This window comes from Prorops nasuta, unplaced genomic scaffold (genome assembly GCF_024137725.1).
Source record: "Prorops nasuta isolate Cenicafe-Biocafe unplaced genomic scaffold, Cenicafe_Pnas_1.2 PNAS00020, whole genome shotgun sequence".
Classification (NCBI taxonomy): domain Eukaryota; kingdom Metazoa; phylum Arthropoda; class Insecta; order Hymenoptera; family Bethylidae; genus Prorops; species Prorops nasuta.
In genome coordinates this window covers 1,538,137-1,558,698 of record NW_027116817.1, presented here as the reverse complement: position 1 = coordinate 1,558,698, position 20,562 = coordinate 1,538,137, and the positions used below count along the sequence as shown (strand labels likewise).

Below are 20,562 nucleotides of genomic sequence, written 5' to 3'. Positions count from 1 at the left end.
CCTTCTGGGGATACCACGTTAAAAAAAATGCGCCTCCAACTCTACCTCCAGGGTAGGGTGGAAAAGAATTTATTATTTAAAGCATTTTTCGTAAATATATTAAAAACACGAGGAGCTCAATGTTTGAACATAACGAATAGCAAGTAAAGATGCGTACTTCATTCGCTGAGCAAAATAAGTCATTAAAATAATTAACTTCGCGCGATGCACCCTACCTAAGGTTCCATTTGACAAAAATCATATTTTAACTAACTTGGATTCTAGCTAATTAAATACCCTACAAAAAATGTTTAAACTTATTTTCGATTAAAATAACCGGATTCAAAATATTAAATTAAATAAGTTAAAATTGCAAAATTTGTATTCCTTTTTCCTGAATAACTTTTTTACCAATTTCGCTACAAAAAATATTGTCCAATAATAGTTGTAGAGAATATTTTTCTAAGTTAAATAAAAAAAAATTGTTATTCTACGAAGTACAGGAGTCGAATTATTTTTGGTTACCTCTATTTCACCCCCCCCCCCCCCCCAAATTAGTAAACCCCTTAGGAGTTTGAATTTTGCAAATTTTCGCTCCTTAGTATTTACCACTTAAAAAAAAACAAAATTTACGATTTTTTGGTAATTATTTTTATTGATTTGACTGGACTACACTTGCCGTGATGGCTGAAAAGGATTTTGCCACGCTTCCTTTGCTAAGAGACAGTCAAGATTGGGAGAGAATGAGAGGGCCGAGAAAACTATACTGCTCTCTCTCGCTCTGCAGTAGTGCCGAATCCGACCGAGACCCAGCGAAGGCAGCCGAGACACGCACGTATCGCTGCAATGGTGTGCGTGACTAGGGAGTTGCGCATGAGTAGGGATGTCTCACCGATACTACCGGCTGACCGTGTGTTAGTGAGACTACGGTCGCGTGGTGGGGAGAGAAATCCGGCACGATCTAACAGCGCTGAAAACAGGTACAGTTCCGGATCTCTCGACACTCGGTGAAACTCCTGTATCACGGCGGCGTTAAATTGAACAGATAAATGTGTTCGGCTGGTGTATAACACTCCTTACAATTCCACATAGCAAAGCGGAAGGCACAGCGCGCAGGATAATCCGTTCATCGCAGTACTGGGTACGGCGTATCAAGGGGAATAGTCCTGTGTTCTTCTTTTTCTCCTTTTCCGTCCTTTTTTCCCACTTCCGTATCCTCTAATTTCCATAATATGTCAATCAATCATCGTATTTCATCATTGGCCTTCGCCAGGATGTCATTACGCCAATCAATAAACGGAATCGATCTTTATTCCGGTTCACTTCTTATTCCAACGCTAAACTGAGTTGGCAACCATGTGCTGAGGTGGGTTTTGGCCCTACTTCGCCGAGTGGCGTTGGCTTTGAATGTGCCCACACGTCTGAATTGTTAGCAGCGGTGAAGTAGAGATGGTGCTGAGAGGGATTCGTACGCGGGAAGGGGTACGGAAAACGGAACTGGGAGGAGTAGAAACTTTGTTAATTTTCATTATGCACGCATCCATACTATTTCCTAAAACCATTCGCTCCTCTCCCGTGTGCAGCAATTACAATGTTCTTATTAGAGGACTACATTACCTACAGACGGAAGATTATTCGCTCATATTCTATTCCTAAAAGAAAAATCGTACATATTGTCGTCGGCGCTGTGCGTAACCTCGCGGGACCTCTGTTACGCCGAGTCAGATAACGCTACTTTTTTGTGCGTTATAACTAACTTATATTATTCTGAACTTTTGGGTGTTTATTCCTGAACAGGGGGAAGTAAGGTGGCATCAAAACAAAGCGGGGGGGGGGGGCTCGGGAGAAGCATTATGCTTAGTAACGTGGCGAGCCACGTTACAATATAAAAATAGAGTGTATCAGCAAATAATGTTTTTAATTTGAACCACATAATCTTGAGGATAAACTAAGTAGAAAAGTTCTATACTATGACATCTGTAAAAGCATAATTTCTGAAATTAATAAATTTTAAACCTATAAATCGGGGCTTCGATTGAACGGGAAAATTACTTTACTCTCACTTTCGTTGACACTTCTTTTTCGATGAACAAAAGGAGCTCGTACTTCAACGTTCCATATTGCCACACCCACACATGTGAAACTACACCAATTTAAACATTATCTCCTGACATCCTACATTCCTAATTCAGGCGCTTGATGAAATTTATTTTTAGCCTATTTTAAAAGAATCCTCGAAAGCACCCCACTTAATTGAAAATTCTGGGTAACGATACTTCATTATTTGCAGATTAATTTTGAAGCCGTTTCATGTTTTCGGTGATGCGTCGTATGAAATATTCTATCTAATAAGGTAATCAAAAATAAGTATTATATTAAAAAAACGATTATAAGATATTGTGTTTTTTTTTGGTTTTTGAAAATCTTACTGTTTTATCAGATAGAGCAGTTAGCTACATCATTGGAAGAACAAAATGACTCAAAAATTGGTTTTCAAGCAAAGCCACATTTCGGCCTAATAAGTGGAGAGCGTAAAGGATCCCTTCAATAATAAATAAGACTTTTTTCATTTTATGAAAGGACAAGATACAGAATTAAGAATAATTTTTTGTTAATGCTGTAGATTATTATTAAAAGACTTTACACGCTCTTAGGTACGAGAATATTTCAAATAAGTTAGTAAATACTTATGCTTTTCTCTTCAGTTTATTACGATTTGCTTGGTGAATTGTAAAATACTTCATTTTGGTCACCATATCAACTTATAGTCATTATAAACTAGAATTTGTTCTAGAAATTGGCTAGTTTACGGGTAACTCCAATTAGGCAGACACTATTCAAAGAGTCAAAAATTATAGACAATCAACGACATAAAGAAAAAATTATTCTTAATTTAGTGGATTGTCCTTTCATAAAATGAAAAAAGGCTTATTTAGTCTTAAAGGGATCTCTCAAGCTCTCCAACCTCTCCACTTAGATTGAAATTTCCAGAGAAGACTATGGCCTTATTTGAAAATCTATTTTCAAGTCATTTTACTCTTTCAATGATGCACAACAAGCTGCTCTATCTGATAAAACAGTAAGATTTTCAAAAACAAAAAAAAATAAAAATTCTTATAATCGCTTTTGAAATATAATACTTAATTATTGATAGAATTATTAGATGAATAATTTCATACGGCGCATCACCGAAAAGATGAAACGGCTTCAAAATTATTCGACAAATAACACCGTATCGTTACCCAGAATTTTCAACTAAATGGGTGCCATCGAGGATCCTTTTAAAAATAGGCAAAAAATAAATTTCATGAAGTGCCTGAATTAGGAATGTAGGATGTCAGGAGGTAATGTTTATAATTGGCATAGTTTCACATGTGTGGGTGTGGCAATACAAAACGGTGACGTAGGAGCTCCTTTTGTTTATCGAAAGGGAAGTGTCAACCAAAGTGAGAGTAAAGTAATTTTTTTGTTGAATCGAAGTCTTGCTTTATCGGTTTAAAATTGATTTATCTCAACAATGATACGTCTACGGATGTTATAGTATAGGACTCTTCGACTTAGTTTATCATGAAGAATATGGGGTTAAAATTAAAAGCATCATTGCTCATACACCCTGTATAAATGACGTAATTTATTCATCATATATTTTTGCAATATTTACGTGTTTCATAATATGCATAATGTGTTTTGGAATAAATTTAATAAGGTAATCGTTGTGGAAATATTTGACTTTTACGAGGCCATACTTTATGTACCATCTTAAATTTTTAGACTAGTGAAAAATTTAATCTGAAAGCATGAATATCTTTGTCACGATTCTTATTTTCTTTTCAATACCAATCTTGAGCGGAATCCGTATATCGACTTTACAGAGCAAAAATTGCGTTAAATGTAGCGCCGTCATTTCTTAACAGATTTTCACCTAAAATTACTCTTTGGAATTTCCACAAGAATATCTGTTGACCTATACGTTCACGGATTTGTGGAATGACACTTTTTTTGATCTTTCATTTTTTTTACAAATTGGTAGGCATAGGTCACTAGATTTTCTTTTGGTGTTTTCAAAAATTCCTTGTAGGTGAAAATATTTTAAGAAATGACGACGCTACATTTGACGTAAATTTTTCTCTCTAATGTCGGTGTACGGATTCCCCCTTAAAATATTTCCGCGTGGAAAAAAGGATCTAATACAAAAAAGAAGTGATTTTTCACGTTTTTCGATGTAAAGAGACTCGTATTTTTCTTACATGTGGCATTTGCGATACCTGATTGGAAAGAGCAGTTCAAAATACATAGAAAATGATATGGAAGATATTTTTTCCACTACGATTTCTTATTTTCATAAAACGCTACATATGGTATACAAAGTGAGTACATTTGGGCTTGAAGGGTTAACATTGGTAGAGTTTTAAATTATTGAAAATAGAGAATCTCGTATTATTAACAAAAATGCTAAATGATTTTAAGTTTCATCAATAGGTGGAGCTATAAATTTGAACATTACATTTGGCATACGTGTTACAATTGATTCCGGGTCCTATAACTATTATATGCATTGTTTAATTTATTTATTTTTGAGGATAAATGTACAGTTTTAATAATCATGGATGTAAGATATAGTATTATATAATATTTGAAGAGTCAATTGTTTACATATGCCGAGTATTTCCAAAATTAATACCGCTTTGATTAGCACCTTTATTGCTACCATATTGTAAGCTTATGACACCTTGTCCTGCCCTTAACTGCTCTTCTGTAAAGTTTCTTATATTCTTATCAGCTTCTTTTGGTCCAATACTGGGTTTACCATAATTACCTGCCTAGATAAAGCATAAAATAATGATTTAATTCATTTGCAAAAATAAAAACATTACATTATGATATTTAATATAATCGTTGTTACCTTTCTGCCAAGAGATTGCAGACAAATAACTACAGAGTTAAGATTTTGTCTTTCCCACAAATCCACCGTTTGGAATGTTTCTTGAGCCGGGACACCGAGTGTTCTGGCAGCTTCGAGGAATGCATTAATATTTTCCATGCATTTAAATGCTAGAGATGTTTGGTTTATTTTTTTCACAAGGCCTTCTTTTATTTCATTGACCAGCCTAAAAATATATTTTAATCTATGTTATTAATTATATTTAAGCCATATCTATGGAATTTTTATGAGGGTATTTTTCTTAAGGAGGTTCTATCGCATAGATTCAAACTGTATTGGTCAGACAATCTTTGAATTCCAATAAAAACAGAATTTTTATATAATTTAAATAATTAATAATTAAATATTTACAAAAACAATTGACAACAAAAGAAAATAACATGTGTAACCCACTAATCCTCCAATATTCTTTTGCACTATTTCCGATAGCTTGTAACAACCAGCAATTCGTTTGTTATTAACGCTCACAGACAACTAATCGTGCCTTTTCAGCAATCTAATGTTTCATAAACCATTATTTTAAGTCTGTAAAGTTTCGTTCAAAACTTAAATATATATTTTTTTATTTTATTGATAGAACATAATTTTCCATAAGGCGTTGTGTTAAATAAACGCGTTTCAATATGCTCATAACTTTTCATATATGCCATTAATCTTCAGGAAATTTGAACTAAGTACATCTTGGGATAATAAAAATTTGTCAAATAGTTTTCATCAAACTCTGAATTGTGAATCTATTATGAATAATACCTCCTCAAGGAATTATATCAATGTAGAATTTTCAAAACATCAATTTCTTTAATTTGCATAAATATGCTTTGAGCGTTCTAGAATAAGTGGAAAAAAGTTCATCCCTATAGAATCTTTTTCTGGAATTTTAAGCTATTCCCTAAGCACGTCGGACTGCTCCGAAGCGACCAATTACGGCAGGCATAATACTTGCTGGGGTGACATAACCTAATGACTTTTTATTTTCATTTCTATCTTCTCCAATACATTAGCAGCCGTCATTAGGAGTTGCTTGTGTGTATTGAAGAATTTTGAAATATGAAAGTACTTTAGTCTAGCGTAAGTAAATATCGAAAGGAGCGTTATATATTTTTCTCAAAATCAGGATTTTTGTTTATAGCGTTGATTCTTGAGCTTAATATGAGCGACAAAATAGTATACAAGAATGAAAAAGATATTGAAATGTTATATCCAGCGCGGCGTTAGAGTACTATATCTTCGAAACGTTCTCCCTATAGATATGAGACTGAGAACGATATGGCAGGAGTCTATGCTTCTGCCAAGAAATTAAAAATTGCAGATGATAATTTCCATGTTAAATCTGAATTTAAATATTGAATAATATATTTTTGTGTTGTTGTGTTTGCAATTAAACAATTTGTAAAATGTAAAACGTACGATCCAGAGACATAATTTCTTGAAACAAATCCTCCAGGTATAGGCTTCAATATAGTTGGGTTGCCCGAATTGCTCAAGAGTTGAAATTCTAACTAGTACATTCTTACGAAATGGATATAAAATTAACTGTTTAATTGTGTTAACAATGCGATTATTAGGAGTGGAACTTTTTATAATATAATCAAGTTTTATGCATTTATGGAATTGCTGCGCACTATCATTCAATCGTTTTACAACAAATTAGTGAACACAATTTCGATTGCTAAGGCATTCGTATGGGACGCTAGTATCAAGAGACACGGTAGTGTCTCGACGGCAAGTACATAAAAGTAGGTATAGACGTATCTATACCGCCGTCGAGGCACTACTGTATCTTATACAGCAAGTTTTGCCGTCTCAATTTTTAAATCGATTTTTCTCCGTGAATGATACACTGTCATGATTCAAGTAAAGGTTTTCTTAAAATAGTTTTGAACAAGCTTTCATTTGAGCCCATGAACATCAAAATCGATTCACGCAATCCAGAGATATCACACTCAGTTAGCTATATATATATATCGAAAATTTAGATTCTTCTCTTTCGTCATTTTCTTCTCCAGCCAGAATGTATGTCTCGGGCTGAAGTTGGCCGTTAAGAGGAAAATGACGTCATTTTTTCTCAGCGTTGCCAACCGGTTAAACTCAACAACAAAACCAGTGCTGTGAACTACCAAATAAAATCGATGTAATCGATATAATTAATCCGGCGACTACTGTTAACTGTCAATTGTAATGTGAGGTTATTTATATTTAATACAGTGAGGTTAATCATTGCTATGTTAGTGAATGTGTTAAATTTTCAAAATGACAAATGAATTCGAATAATAATGACATAAGGTGTCGACAAATATTAGATAAGTATAGCATTACATTTTACAATACTAGATGTTAATATACTTTATGGTACTTTGTGAAATTTCTTTTTCAGATAAATTGAGATAGAACATTTCTATTTTCATTGCTGAGGATAGTAGAGCTGACTGGATGAAATAAGATTAATAATTACTTATTTTCAACACTGAGCCAAGGAGAAGTATACTTTCAACATTTATGTGTATCGGTGATTATCAGGAGCATATTAATTAAATTAAATTTTTAAGATATTTGATAAACATATGCTAAACATCTAGGTATGGAAATCATTAACAAAATTCATGTTTAACTTTTTCTTTTCTTTAAACTCATATGGATTTCAACTGGCTGATAGGTTATATCACATATAAGAATAATTTTCCATGAGACAAAAAGAGTTTCTGCTTATTATATATACAAACAATTTTCCAGGAGATAATAAAACTTTCTTATTACTACGAAATAATGAAAAGTAGATGAATATTTTCTAATCGTTATTTAATATTCAATTATAATATAAAAAAGTATTATAACCAAATATTTATCTACGCTTCCCTAATCAGAATAGAAACAAATTACTATTATCTCCAAAATAATTATTCAAATGTAATTTTTTATAAAAATAACATTAAATTTTATAATATAATATATAATACATTTTTTGGTACTTAGTGAGATTTTATTTCAGATTGAATTACAATAACGTGTTTATTGTGTCTGTGTGCAGGGTTGAGCTGTAATATTTAATAGAAGATGTCAGAAATGATACTAGTTTACCATAGAAAGAGCCATAATGAAAAGTTAATATTGAGAGTTAAACGTAAGGTAAAGGTGGAGAAATTACAAAATTTGGAAACCAATTTTTAATAGTGAATAGCTTGCAGGTGATTCTTGGCATAATAAACTCTTTGGAATATATAAGTTAATTAAATAATAAATATAATGATAACATCATCTAGAAATGAGACCATCACAAGAAGTCATCATTTTAATATTTTCCATGCAATAGAATATACAGTGAAAAATTTTGCGACACTGAAAGCAGTATATCCACAAAAGAGAGGCTTCCATTGCATTAATTTATGTATTTTCTAGTTTATATTAATGAAAAGAAAATACAAATGGCACTATATAGTTTGCTTGAAAAAGAACCCTGATTCATAGTTGATATTGGGACTTTGGGAGTAATAGTTAAGAAAAAGGTAAAAAAAGGGATCAATTTCTAAGCAAATTCTTGAAAGTGAAGGGCTTGTAGGTGATTTCAGGCATAAAGTTTTAGAAATATAAATCAAATAGTTAATGAATATTATAATAAAATCATATAGATGTGTAAAGATGATAATAATTCATGATTTCAATCATTTACATGTGATGGGGCATACAATGAATAAATTTAGGAAACTGAAAGATGTACATCTGATATAAGAAGAGATGAGGCTGCCATTTCATTAATTGATGTAATTTCAAGGTTATATTAATGATTATAAAATATAAATGGCACTAGTATGCTGGAGAAAGTGCCATAATTCAAAGTTGATGTTGAAAGTAACAGTTAATAAAATGATTGATAAATATGTTAATTTTTAAGAAAATCCTTGAGACTGAAGTGCTTGGCAGGTGATTTTGGGTATACAATTGTGGAATTAGAAATCACATAGTTGATGAAAATAATAACAAACTCATGTAGATCTGTAAATATGACAAGAATTCATGATTGCAATATTTTACATGTGACGAGGCATACGGTGAATAAAATTAGGAAACTTAAAGCTGTATATTTAATAAAGATAGGCATCCATCGTATGAATTGGTGTATTTCCTAATTTATATTAATAACAGGAAAATATAAATGGCACTAGTGTGCTAAAGAAAATGCCATAATTCAAAGTTGATGTGTAGGGAAACAGCTAATAAAATGATGGATGAATATTAGTTAATTTATAAGAAAATCCTTGAGAGTGAAGTGCTTGCAAGAGATTTTGGGCATACAATTTGGGAGTAGAAATCACATAGTTGATGAAAATTATAATAAAATCATGTAAATGTGTAAATATGAAAGGAATTCATGATTTCAATATTTCACATGTAATAGAGCATACAGTGTGTAACTTCAGGAAACTGAAAGCAGTATACCTAAAAGATATAGGATTCCATTGCATTAACTGGTATATATTGTACAGTTTTTTATTAATGAAAAGAATATATAAATGTCTTTGATTTACCAGAAAAAGAGCCAAAATGAAAGTTGATAGTGAGAATAACACCTAAGAAAAAGGTGGATTTAGAGGTAAATTTAGAAGCATATTCTTGAAAGCTAAAGGCTTTAAGGTGATTTTGGGTATAAGATGTTGAAAATATAATTCAAACAGTCATTGAATCCTAGGTTAAATGCCTCTAAAAGTGTAATTATGATAAGAGCTCATCATTGTAATATATTGTATTTTATTTAATATATTAATAAATAAATATCTCGAATTGGAGCTTTACATTATGGAACGATGACAACATTGGAAAATGTTTTGTTAGATTGAATTAGTTAAAATAATTTTTAATTTTAATTCCTATATTCGTTCAAAACGTTCTAAGATCCCACAAAAAACAAGCTTCGCTTGTAAAAAAAGGACGGCAAGTACATAAGTCGTAACTAGCATGATTAAAATATAGTAATATAAAATATTTTAATTAAAAAAAATAGTGAAATCCAAATGTTAGGCAAGTATAAATTTTTACCATGGCGAAAATTGAAATTTGGAAAAAAGTAAATAGTAATACAAAAATTACTTGCCGGGCCCGTTGTATGCAATCGTATTGAATAGCCACATTTTTAACTTACGAGAAGCAACGCTTATATAGCAAAGATAGTGACTTACACATGGATATTACAGGCCCGGCAAGTAATTTTTTATTACTATTTACTTTTTTCCAAATTTCAATTTTCGCCATGGTAAAAATTTATACTTGCCTAACATTTGGATTTCACTATTTTTTTTAATTAAAATATTTTATATTACTATATTTTAATCATGCTAGTTACGACTTATGTACTTGCCGTCCTTTTTTTACAAGCGAAGCTTGTTTTTTGTGGGATAAAGAAAACAGAGTGGAAGAATAAGAACAGAAAAGTGAAGAAAATGAGCTAAGTACAGAAATAATTATTTCCGGTGATGGTTTCTGGAGAAAACGTGCATATTTCGTCGCTCTTTTTGAAATCATATCATTAATTAGATGGTACGCAGGTGTTTAGATCAAGCGAAAAGAAAAACTTTATGAGATATGGAATAACCGAAAATCGGGAAACCCGATCCGGTATCAAGGAATTAGGTATTGGATTAAAAGACAGTTTTCAATTCACACACAAGGAAATCAGTTTATTGAACATGAATTTCTGGAAAAAAAGCTCTATGAATTTAGTAAATAAAGCCCCTTTCACCAATTTGTTATTACTAAGGAGAAAACCCACATACTGTGTAGAAAACTCTTTACAACCGTCCATTTGATCCTTTTCGTCTACAGTGAATACTTAAATTCTAATGGTTGCCTACGAACTCGGTGGTTCATACCATTCACAATATATATAAGTTACGCTTAACACAAAGAATTACCACTGCAAGTTCACACGCGTTAGTTAAAAATCTTCAAATGAAATCTCAGTCGTTCCTTTCTGCGACCTGTTACTGCCTTCCCTCCCCCCTCTCTTCTATCCCGTCACATGACAGGTTACATATAAATCGCTATTAGGAGACAGGTAGAAGGGAAATGAGGTAATAAGCCATCTATTGGGAATATTCGGAAGTGAATGTTGAATCTCTTGCTTAGCTAGGTCAAATAATAGAGAACTTCTAGACAAAGGAAAAGTCGTCGACGTTGAAGTGAGATTTAAATACTGAATATCTTGCGAGGGTTGGTAGGCTAAAGCAGGAACAGCTGAGTATGCAGAATGGCTGAAAAAATGTGAATTAATGTCAATGAGGCCATAAAGGTTTATTTGACAAGATGGTAGTTGACATTGAATTGATTCAACGCTCGTGAACTTTGCACGGAATAAAGTACACAAACTACTTCGGTGATGGTAACAGCAGAACCTTTAAGAGCATAATAGAGAGCAATCCATACGAAAGTTTTGAGATGCAAAAGAAAGAGTACGTTGATCATGTGCAAAACAGAATAAGCACTCGACTCATAGACCCTAAAAAAGAACTGTGAAAGGGCCGGGAGGAAAAGGAATATAATCTATAAAATTAATTGCCGAATTAACAATTTATTATAGCTTGGCAATACGGTGGAAACTAAACTCCTCGGAAAAAATGAACGATCTTTGGAAGATCTTATTTCATAAAATGTTAATCGACGAAAGCCATAGCACCGGAAGTATTCAAAGTCTTAGTGTGACTGGAAAATAACGCGAGTGGCGGATTTATTGGACATATTTCACGATAAGCTGCCACTATTGGAGGAAGTTTTTGAAGCTATCAAACCGATTTCTAAGGAGCTGGGTCGAAATGAGTTGTTAATTTGTTGCTTAGGAGGCCACACGGAAAACTCTAACGAAAATTTCAACGCAATTGTTTGAAACTTAACTCCTAAGGCCTACTCAAGTGACAAGAAAATGTTACAAGTAACGAATCACGTTGTTATTTGTAATATTAATAATAGCTTGGCTAACATTATACGAATAATAAATATTATAGAGATGGATATTGGCGTCAAATCTTACAATTTTTGCTTTAAAATCGATTTTAGGATTCAACAAGCCAAGCGTTCGTTGACGAATGCAGTAAAAGAGGCACGCGCCACCATAAATTCAATCAGGAGAGAAATGAGAAGTTTGTAAACCGGGAAGGACAGCTTTATGGTCCAGGCATTGCGGGTTAATGGTAGGAAATGTTTAATTTGGTCACTGATTTTTCATTATTTCCCTTTTATAGCATAATTTAAAACTTTAAAGCAGTCTTTTCTTAAACATGACTTTTCAAACGGTACGCAGTATAATTCGAACAAATTTCATTCGATTCACTCCAAGTTTTTACCAAATCTATAAAATAACATTCCGAAGAAAAATATGTGGGGGATTTTCGATAAGTTGGTTTTATAATTGTTTATTAACAATCTAGTGCCTGTTTTTTGGACAACAATTGGTCTTTTTATTTCAAGTTATCACTAGTTACATAAAAAGTAATATTTTCAAAATTCTGTACGTATTTTTTTGTAAATACTCATTACTCATGTAGGTGGAGAGAATTTTCTTGTTGTAGATTAAAATGTACTCAAAAATTCTACTGCGTGCTGCAGAGCGCGTTAGGTGAAATATGTTCTGGTAAAATGATTGCTACATCATTATTTTTTATTCTTTTTACACAAAATTCTGTTTTTGAACATTTCAAAGCGTGATTCATAACATTCTCTAATTTTATTATAATCTTATTGTAGTTTCCATTAAAAAAAAATCGCAAAACAACGCTTTATTTCTGCCGTCTACAGTGGTCTAACCTCTTAACAAAATTTATTTTATTTTTTTTACTAGTTGCCCTGTTAAATGTTACTTTACGTGAACAAACGAAAGTGATTCAAGTTGAACTCAGTCGTAGGTGATTGAAATATTTTTAAGGCACTTGATATAATTAACTTAACCCTAATCAAATAATATTGTGACTTTGAGAGAAACATTTGATCTTTATGTAAATGTAAAGTAAAGTGCACACCCCAGCCTTAAGCAGGGTTGTTTGTGTGTGTAGTGTCATTCGAAATATCATGACCCAAAGTCATTACCAAACCGCCAAGGTTGCTTGACGGCAGTGCTGTCAACACTACGTAAATTAGCGTAGATCTACGTGTTTGCGAATAAGGTCTATATCGACATTACAAAGCGATTCCACTTGAAATCTTATTTTCAAAAAACAGGGTTATCTATGAACCGATTTTTAAATTCGTGGTGGTTTTGTACTCAGCAGAATAGCAGTTTTGGGATAAAACAAAGAAATATTGCAAAATTAAAAGAAATTAGACGGAAAATAATTAAAAAAGATTAAAAATTAATTCATAAAAAATTTAAAGATTTCGCTGTTTTATCCCAAAGGCGTTATTCTGTTGCTTTCATAACGCCCACGACATAGATTCACAAATAACGATATCTTTTGAAAACTAGTATTTGTATTGAAACTTGTCCAAATAGACGTATAGTCGGGGAGTAATGGCACAAAAGTATAGCACTTTTTCCACTTCGTGCCATAGAGAATTTTAATTTTTTTATGTATAGTTTAGAACATCCTTAAAGAGCTCCTAAAGTCTCGAACACGAAGGAGGTCGGGAAGGATATTATTAATTCAAAAAAATGTTGAAAAATGCGTTTCTTTCTGGTTTAACTTAAATAACTCGCTTATTATTAATCGTATCAAAAAATGTGTAAAATAAAACTTGTTCGTAATTAAATTTTCAATAAGATAGGCGGGATTTAAAAAATCATTTTGTTTTGTTTATTTGTAAAATCATTAATGAAGTACAGGAAGTGGAGAAAAGTTTAAGTAGTGAAAAACCATATAACAAATGGTTGATTGCTACTGAAAGTTCACTAGAAGGTGTCTTTTAGTTAGTAGAATTTGCTATAAAAGCCATTTTTTGATATCTAAAAATGGTGGCCTATTGCAAAATTATTTATGACAAAACTTTAAGCAGCTGCCAATTTTTTCCTGGCGGTCATAAATTAATGAAACAAATTGCTTAAAATTGGTATTAACGTTATTAACAAATGGTGTAAAGAACATATTTTTCAATAATAAACAAAGCATTTTTTAATTGAAAACACCCGTTGCTATCGTCCGTATTTCAGCAACAATTGGATTTTAACAATTGCAATAAAATGCATTGTGATGTTTATAAAAAACCATGAATTCAAAAAAAAAATCATGGCGATTGGAGCAGTAGAAGCTGAGATCATCAAGTTTTACTTGACGGTGCACTACGTCGAAAGTATTTGACCTTTCGACCTGAAATTTGGCACAGTAATAGTGCACATATCACCCTATCACCTAAATTGTTTTCTTAAACTTTCGTTCAATTTCTCTTCTTTGCAACGAAGAAGAATCCGTTCGAAATCACGCGCTCGGTGGTAGCGATTTCCTCGCTACGTAGCGCGGTGGTGGGGGTAGCGCCTGAACAGTGGGGGAGGAGCGCTGGAGATATTAAACAACTTAATTGACAAATTTATTTCTATATAACCAAAGGTCGTAGATGAATGACTTTTTTTTAATTGTATATCATTTTTTCCGTACTTTCCAACAATATTTATAAAAATTTTATAAGAGTACGGCAAGTGTCAGAAAACTATGCTTTTTAACTTATTTGTCATTTTCCAGGATTTCGAAATAAAGTACAGACATGTTTTTAAATTGCATAGTTAAATATACATATGATATTTAACTATGCAATTTAAAAACATGTCTGTACTTTATTTCGAAATCCTGGAAAATGACAAATAAGTTAAAAAGCATAGTTTTCTGACATTTGCCGTACTCTTATAAAATTTTTATAAATATTGTTGGAAAGTACGGAAAAAATGATATACAATTAAAAAAAAGTCATTCATCTACGACCTTTGGTTATGTAGAAATAAATTTATCAATTAAGTTGTTTAATATCTCCAGCGCTCCTCCTCCACTGTTCAGGCGCTACCCCCACCACCGCGCTACGTAGCGAGGAGATCGCTACCACCGAGCCCGTGATTTCGAACGGATTCTTCTTCGTTGCAAAGAAGAGAAATTGAACGAAAGATTAAGAAAAAAAAATTTAGGTGATAGGGCGATATGTGCACTATTACTGTGCCAAATTTCAGGTCGAAAGGTCAAATACTTTCGACGTAGTGCACCGTCAAGTAAAACTTGATGATCTCAGCTTCTACTGCTCCAATCGCCATGATTTTTTTTTTGAATTCATGGTTTTTTATAAACATCACAATGCATTTTATTGCAATTGTTAAACTCCAATTGTTGCTGAAATAAGGACGATAGCAACGGGTGTTTTCAATTAAAAAATGCTTTGTTTATTATTGAAAAATATGTTCTTTACACCATTTGTTAATAACGTTAATACCAATTTTTAGCAATTGGTTTCATTAATTTATGACCGCCAGGAAAAAATTGGCAGCTGCTTAAAGTTTTGTCATAAATAATTTTGCAATAGGCCACCATTTTTAGATATCAAAAAATGGCTTTTATAGCAAATTCTACTAACTAAAAGACACCTTCTAGTGAACTTTCAGTAGCAATCAACCATTTGTTATATGGTTTTTCACTACTTAAACTTTTCTCCACTTCCTGTACTTCATTAATGATTTTACAAATAAACAAAACAAAATGATTTTTTAAATCCCGCCTATCTTATTGAAAATTTAATTACGAACAAGTTTTATTTTACACCTTTTTTGATACGATTAATAATAAGCGAGTTATTTAAGTTAAACCAGAAAGAAACGCATTTTTCAACATTTTTTTGAATTAATAATATCCTTCCCGACCTCTTTCGTGTTCGAGGCTTTAGGAGCTCTTTAAGGACGTTCTAAACTATACATAAAAAAATTAAAATTCTCTATAGCACGAAGTGGAAATTCAAATGCTATTTCTCCCCGACTAGTAATATCGATAAAAGAAAACAGTTTTTCTAATAGCATTTTTACTCTTAAGAGGGCACTGTCAATGCCTAATTTTAAAAATAAATGCATTCAAAACTAAATACGGCATGCCCGATTTATTATTATATAATATATTTGAGAATACTCAAGCTTATAGAACGCTACGAACAAGTATATTCACGTCCCTGCCACCGGTGACAAACTGACAATGCGTTTATTGGCTGGCTAGTTGACGTTAAACTGTACCGGAAAAGTAGGGGAAATGATAGAAGGCGCCATGGATAGACTTCCAATGTAGAAGAGAGAGTACCGATCAAGGCAACAATTTCCGGTCGGAAGAAGAAGAAACGCTGAAAGTAAATAACCGTAATGGCTCAATCTTGATATCTCAGCATTGAATGAACTGATTTAGACGTTTATAGTTACATTTGAAACTTAGACTCGATTTATATAATGAAACTTTCATTTAATTTTTAATTAAATGAGTCCCTCTCAAAATATTTTCATGTGAACTAAAAATCAGATATAGTATGGTTAAATTTCGCGTAAAAGGGAGTAATGTCTTGGCTTTTTAAATTAATTGCCATCGAGACACTACCGTGTCTCCTGATTAATAAATATCTTTTTCCTTAAATTGCAGGTTATTTTAAATAAATACAGTGAGCAGGTAGAGCAAGAGAGCATTTAGATTAAATTGGCCCAATATGTACACTGTCGGTCAAAAGTTTAAGATCATTTAAGAAATTTGGTTCAAAATTAGTCATTTTTTTAAGCGCGCATAGCTTTATAATGAGGAAAGGAGCAAAATAGTTCAAAGAACCGTTGGAAAGCTAATGAAATTCTACATATAAGGGAATTAGCTCAATGTACGAAAAAGTGTAATTATCGAATTACAGTTAAAAAAAATGCTGTTAAAGGGATCCACGACCGACGAAAAATTTAATTCAAGCTTATCTCCGAAAATAATAAAAATATGAACTTTTTAGTAGAGGTTGAATTTACTCGTTTAACAGTGCTCAAGAGGGCTATAGATTCAGAATTTCATTAAAACAATTTTCATAAAAAATAAAATTCTTTTAATGAAATTTTGAGCCTTTATCGATCTTAAGCACCGTTGAACGAGTAAATTCAACCTCTACTAAAAAGTTCATATTTTTATTATTTTCGAAGATAAGCTTGAATTAAACTTATCATCGGTCGTGTATCCCCTAAAATTTACAATTTTTAATTTTTCGTTACGTCAAATCAACTTGTTGCAGCACTTGCAACTATTGTAGTAATTATGTGAAACTTTTGGGACATAAAGATCAAAGTTTCAGCTTTAATTTGAGCCATCAAACGTCACGATATTCATTATATTTCCTTACTTTCATAACGATTTTCTGAGTGATGTCGAGAAAAATTATTGATCAAAAAACAACTGCCCAAGCATTTGAAACAATTTCAGATCAAAGAAACTATCCGTAATGAATGACCTATTTTATTTGTTTCATATTGCACTTTTATTCAATTGACTCCAAACATAATTTATTTCTACATTAAATCAACAAATGTAGAGTAATCATTAATCAAATCTATTTTATTAATTCTAATATTTACAATTATCACGTTTCTTTTAATTGAATAAAAGTGCAATATGATACAAGTATAATAGGCCGTTTAATACCGACAGATTCTTCGATCTGAAATTGTTTCAAATGTTTGGGCAGTTGTTTTTTGGTCAAAAATTTTTCTCGACATCACTCAGAAAATCGTTATGAAAATAAGGAAATACAATGAATATCGTTACATTTGATGACTCAAATTAAAGTCGAAACTTTGAAGTTTACATATGTTCCCAAGGTTTCACATAATTACCACAATTATTGGAAGTGTTGCAATAAGTTGAATTGACATAACGAAAAATTAAAAAATGTAAATTTAGCAGAATTTTTATTTAATTGTAATTTGATAACTACACGTTTTTCTTGCATTGAGCTAATTCCACTGTATGTAGAAATCTTTTAGCTTTCCAAAGGTTCTTTGAATTTTGTTGTTCTTTTCATCATTATGAAGCTATGCACGTTTAAAGAAGTTACTGTTTTTAAAACCAAACTTCTCAAGTGATCTTAACCTATTAACACGATCCCTCATGCTTGCTTTACCGACAATACAAGTAAATAAACAATTAGTTTATTAAAATTCAAATGCAAAACAAATTGAACAAACGGGCGTCTTTAGGACAAGGTGCTAGTCTCTACGAGTCAAACGAGCTTGAAAACCCTCAAATCAGATGAAAAATAACGCTGTACCACTGCCCCGCGTTCTTGAAGTAGAAATAACCAAAAGTAACTTCTTTTCAAGATCGCAGGACAATGATATAGAGTTGTTTTTCAACTGATTTGACTGATTTAAAGCTCGTTTGACTCGTTGGGACTGACACCTTGTCGTAAAGATGCCTGTTTGTTTAATTTGCTTCTTTTTTGAATTTTATTAAACTAATTGTTTATTCACTTGTACTGCCGGTAAAGCACGCGTGAAGGATCCCGTTAAAGCCCACACGGGAAAACTTTATTCACCACATTTTCAAAACTTTGCGACGTGTTTGCTAGCGAGGATTAATTATTGAAAACAGTCCGGTTCGTTTTGATTGAGAGGGATAAAAAATAATATGGAAAAGCTCAATGTTGTTATACAAAAACAGTTTATTATGCTAAATAAATGTAAGAAATATTTACAGAGTTTTTATACAATGTTTTTACAACCTTAAACCTATTTGTGTTTGTGTTGTTTGTGTCGGTCTGTAGTGGGATTCTGTAACTCTTAGCGACAACTTTCGGTATCGTTAAGTCCAGTTACCGACAGAAATCGCTAAGTGCGATTCTGTAACTCAGAGTCAGCGATGATTGTCGCTTGTAATGTCGGTACTGTCGGTAACCTACCGAATCCTACCGAATAAACGTACCTTTCCCATTTTTAAGAAAACTTTCAGTTCAATCTTAGTTAAGCGACGGAGTTACGAACAATTGAAGTTAATATAAATTGTACTAAACCGAATCATTTAGCTGAGAATTGATATTTCACTGAGTTTTTTATTGAAAGGAAAACTAATAATATCGTTATAACTTAACAACGACCGAGATAGATGTCGCTAGAGGTTCAACAGTACTAATATAAAATTTATCCGACGAATAACTTTAATAAACCTTTGTTTTTCCTTGGACGCATTCCACCAAAAACTCACAATGCTCGTAATAAATAATATATACCACATCAACTATTATATTGTGAGTGTTTTTAGCCTCGAGTGGGTCAAACCCCTTAACGACAGCTGTCGGTATCGCTAACTACCAACAGTTATCGCTTGCGCTAACGAATGAGCAATTCTGTAACTTTAGCTTTACGACAATAGTCGGTGCAACTCATATTTGTACGATAACGATAAAATTAGTTAAGGTTCTAGGGAAGTTGGTAATGTTGGTGCATTTAATACCAACCGAAATAGGAATTTTTGTGTTACTTGACTATATCAATTTTGACTATAGCAATTCTTACTATAGCAAAATTATCATATTTTATTTAAAAGAAGTATTAAAACGTAATTATATTTTAATTAAAATAGGTATTAAAAATTAATGTTTTAACATTTTTTTGAGTCAGGCAATGTACAGTTAGTGCCTGTGTGCTATAGTTAAATAATACAATTAATTCTATATTTTAGAGAAAACCTCTGCATATATATATAGTTATTTTTAAATATAAAAATTGGAAAAATATTAAATTTTATTTCCTACGATTTTTACTGTAAGCCTTAATTTATAATGAAAATTTATTGTAATTACTTTTTTTGATTTCTAAATATTAATTTAAGAAATATTTGTGACATTTATTATATTTACTTTCTCGGTAAACATCTACCGACGCCTATCACGGTCGTCGTTAAGTTAACGATAGAATTCGGTAGCGACCGCGCGACATTTTTAACGACAATTATCGAAAACTTTGTGTTACAGAATCGCTGTTAACGATATCTCTCGGTAACTCGATTCAATTACCGAAAGTTGTCGGTAACTAGTTACTGAATCCATATAGACGGAAGTTACAGAATCGCTCTTTTCATTACTGCAAGCGACAACTATCGGTAGTTAGCGATACCGACAATCATCGCTGGGAAGTTACAGAATCCCAGCACTGCTGTTGCAGGCGTGTTCGTATATGTACTTACTCTCTATGTCACTTATAAAATTGCTCGCTGGCGGCGTGTCAGTCGGTAGCCTCACGGAGGGGGGGGGGGCCGGTACACGACAATATGGCGGCTATTGCATTATCTGAAAGAAAATGGCTGTTAGTGCTGAAAGAGAAATGGCCGTTGGTCCGGAGAACTCCTGGATCATGGATGAAGCCGTTAGCATGGCATAGGTTTGGTATAGCGGATAAGATGACGCGGGGAGCTCCTGCGCGCAGAGATAGTAACTCGAGGGAAATCCCTAACCCCCCACCATGCCTACCCTGTGTATTGAGAGTTTTGTACGCATGGTGAGGGCTAAGGATTTCCCTCGAGTTACCATCTCTACTCCTACATACGTAGGAAGGGTCGGAATGTATCCGGATATCTCCTGGATACGGAATGATTATCCCGATTTCCGGATCGGGCTCGGACTTTTATACCTGTTCAAGCTGCCGGAGCCGACGCGACGGTGGTGGCGCTCCGAGCGGCCGCTTTGGTAATTAGGGAAAGTATGCG

General features: G+C 32.8%; 1 protein-coding gene across 2 annotated transcripts in view; it reads right to left on the bottom strand.

Moving 5' to 3' along the window:
• Positions 1-904: 904 nt before the first annotated feature.
• The window catches only part of Chd64 (calponin 3), a 115,479-nt gene continuing 95,821 nt past the window's right edge, over positions 905-20,562 (bottom strand). For both annotated transcript variants that reach the window (XM_066739265.1, XM_066739266.1), the window contains 2 exons: positions 4,883-5,087; positions 905-4,799 (listed from right to left, as the gene is read on the bottom strand). In XM_066739265.1, coding sequence (XP_066595362.1) covers positions 4,629-4,799; positions 4,883-5,087 — 376 coding nt within the window. In that variant the 3' untranslated portion in view covers positions 905-4,628. The remainder of the gene's footprint in view (positions 4,800-4,882; positions 5,088-20,562) is intronic.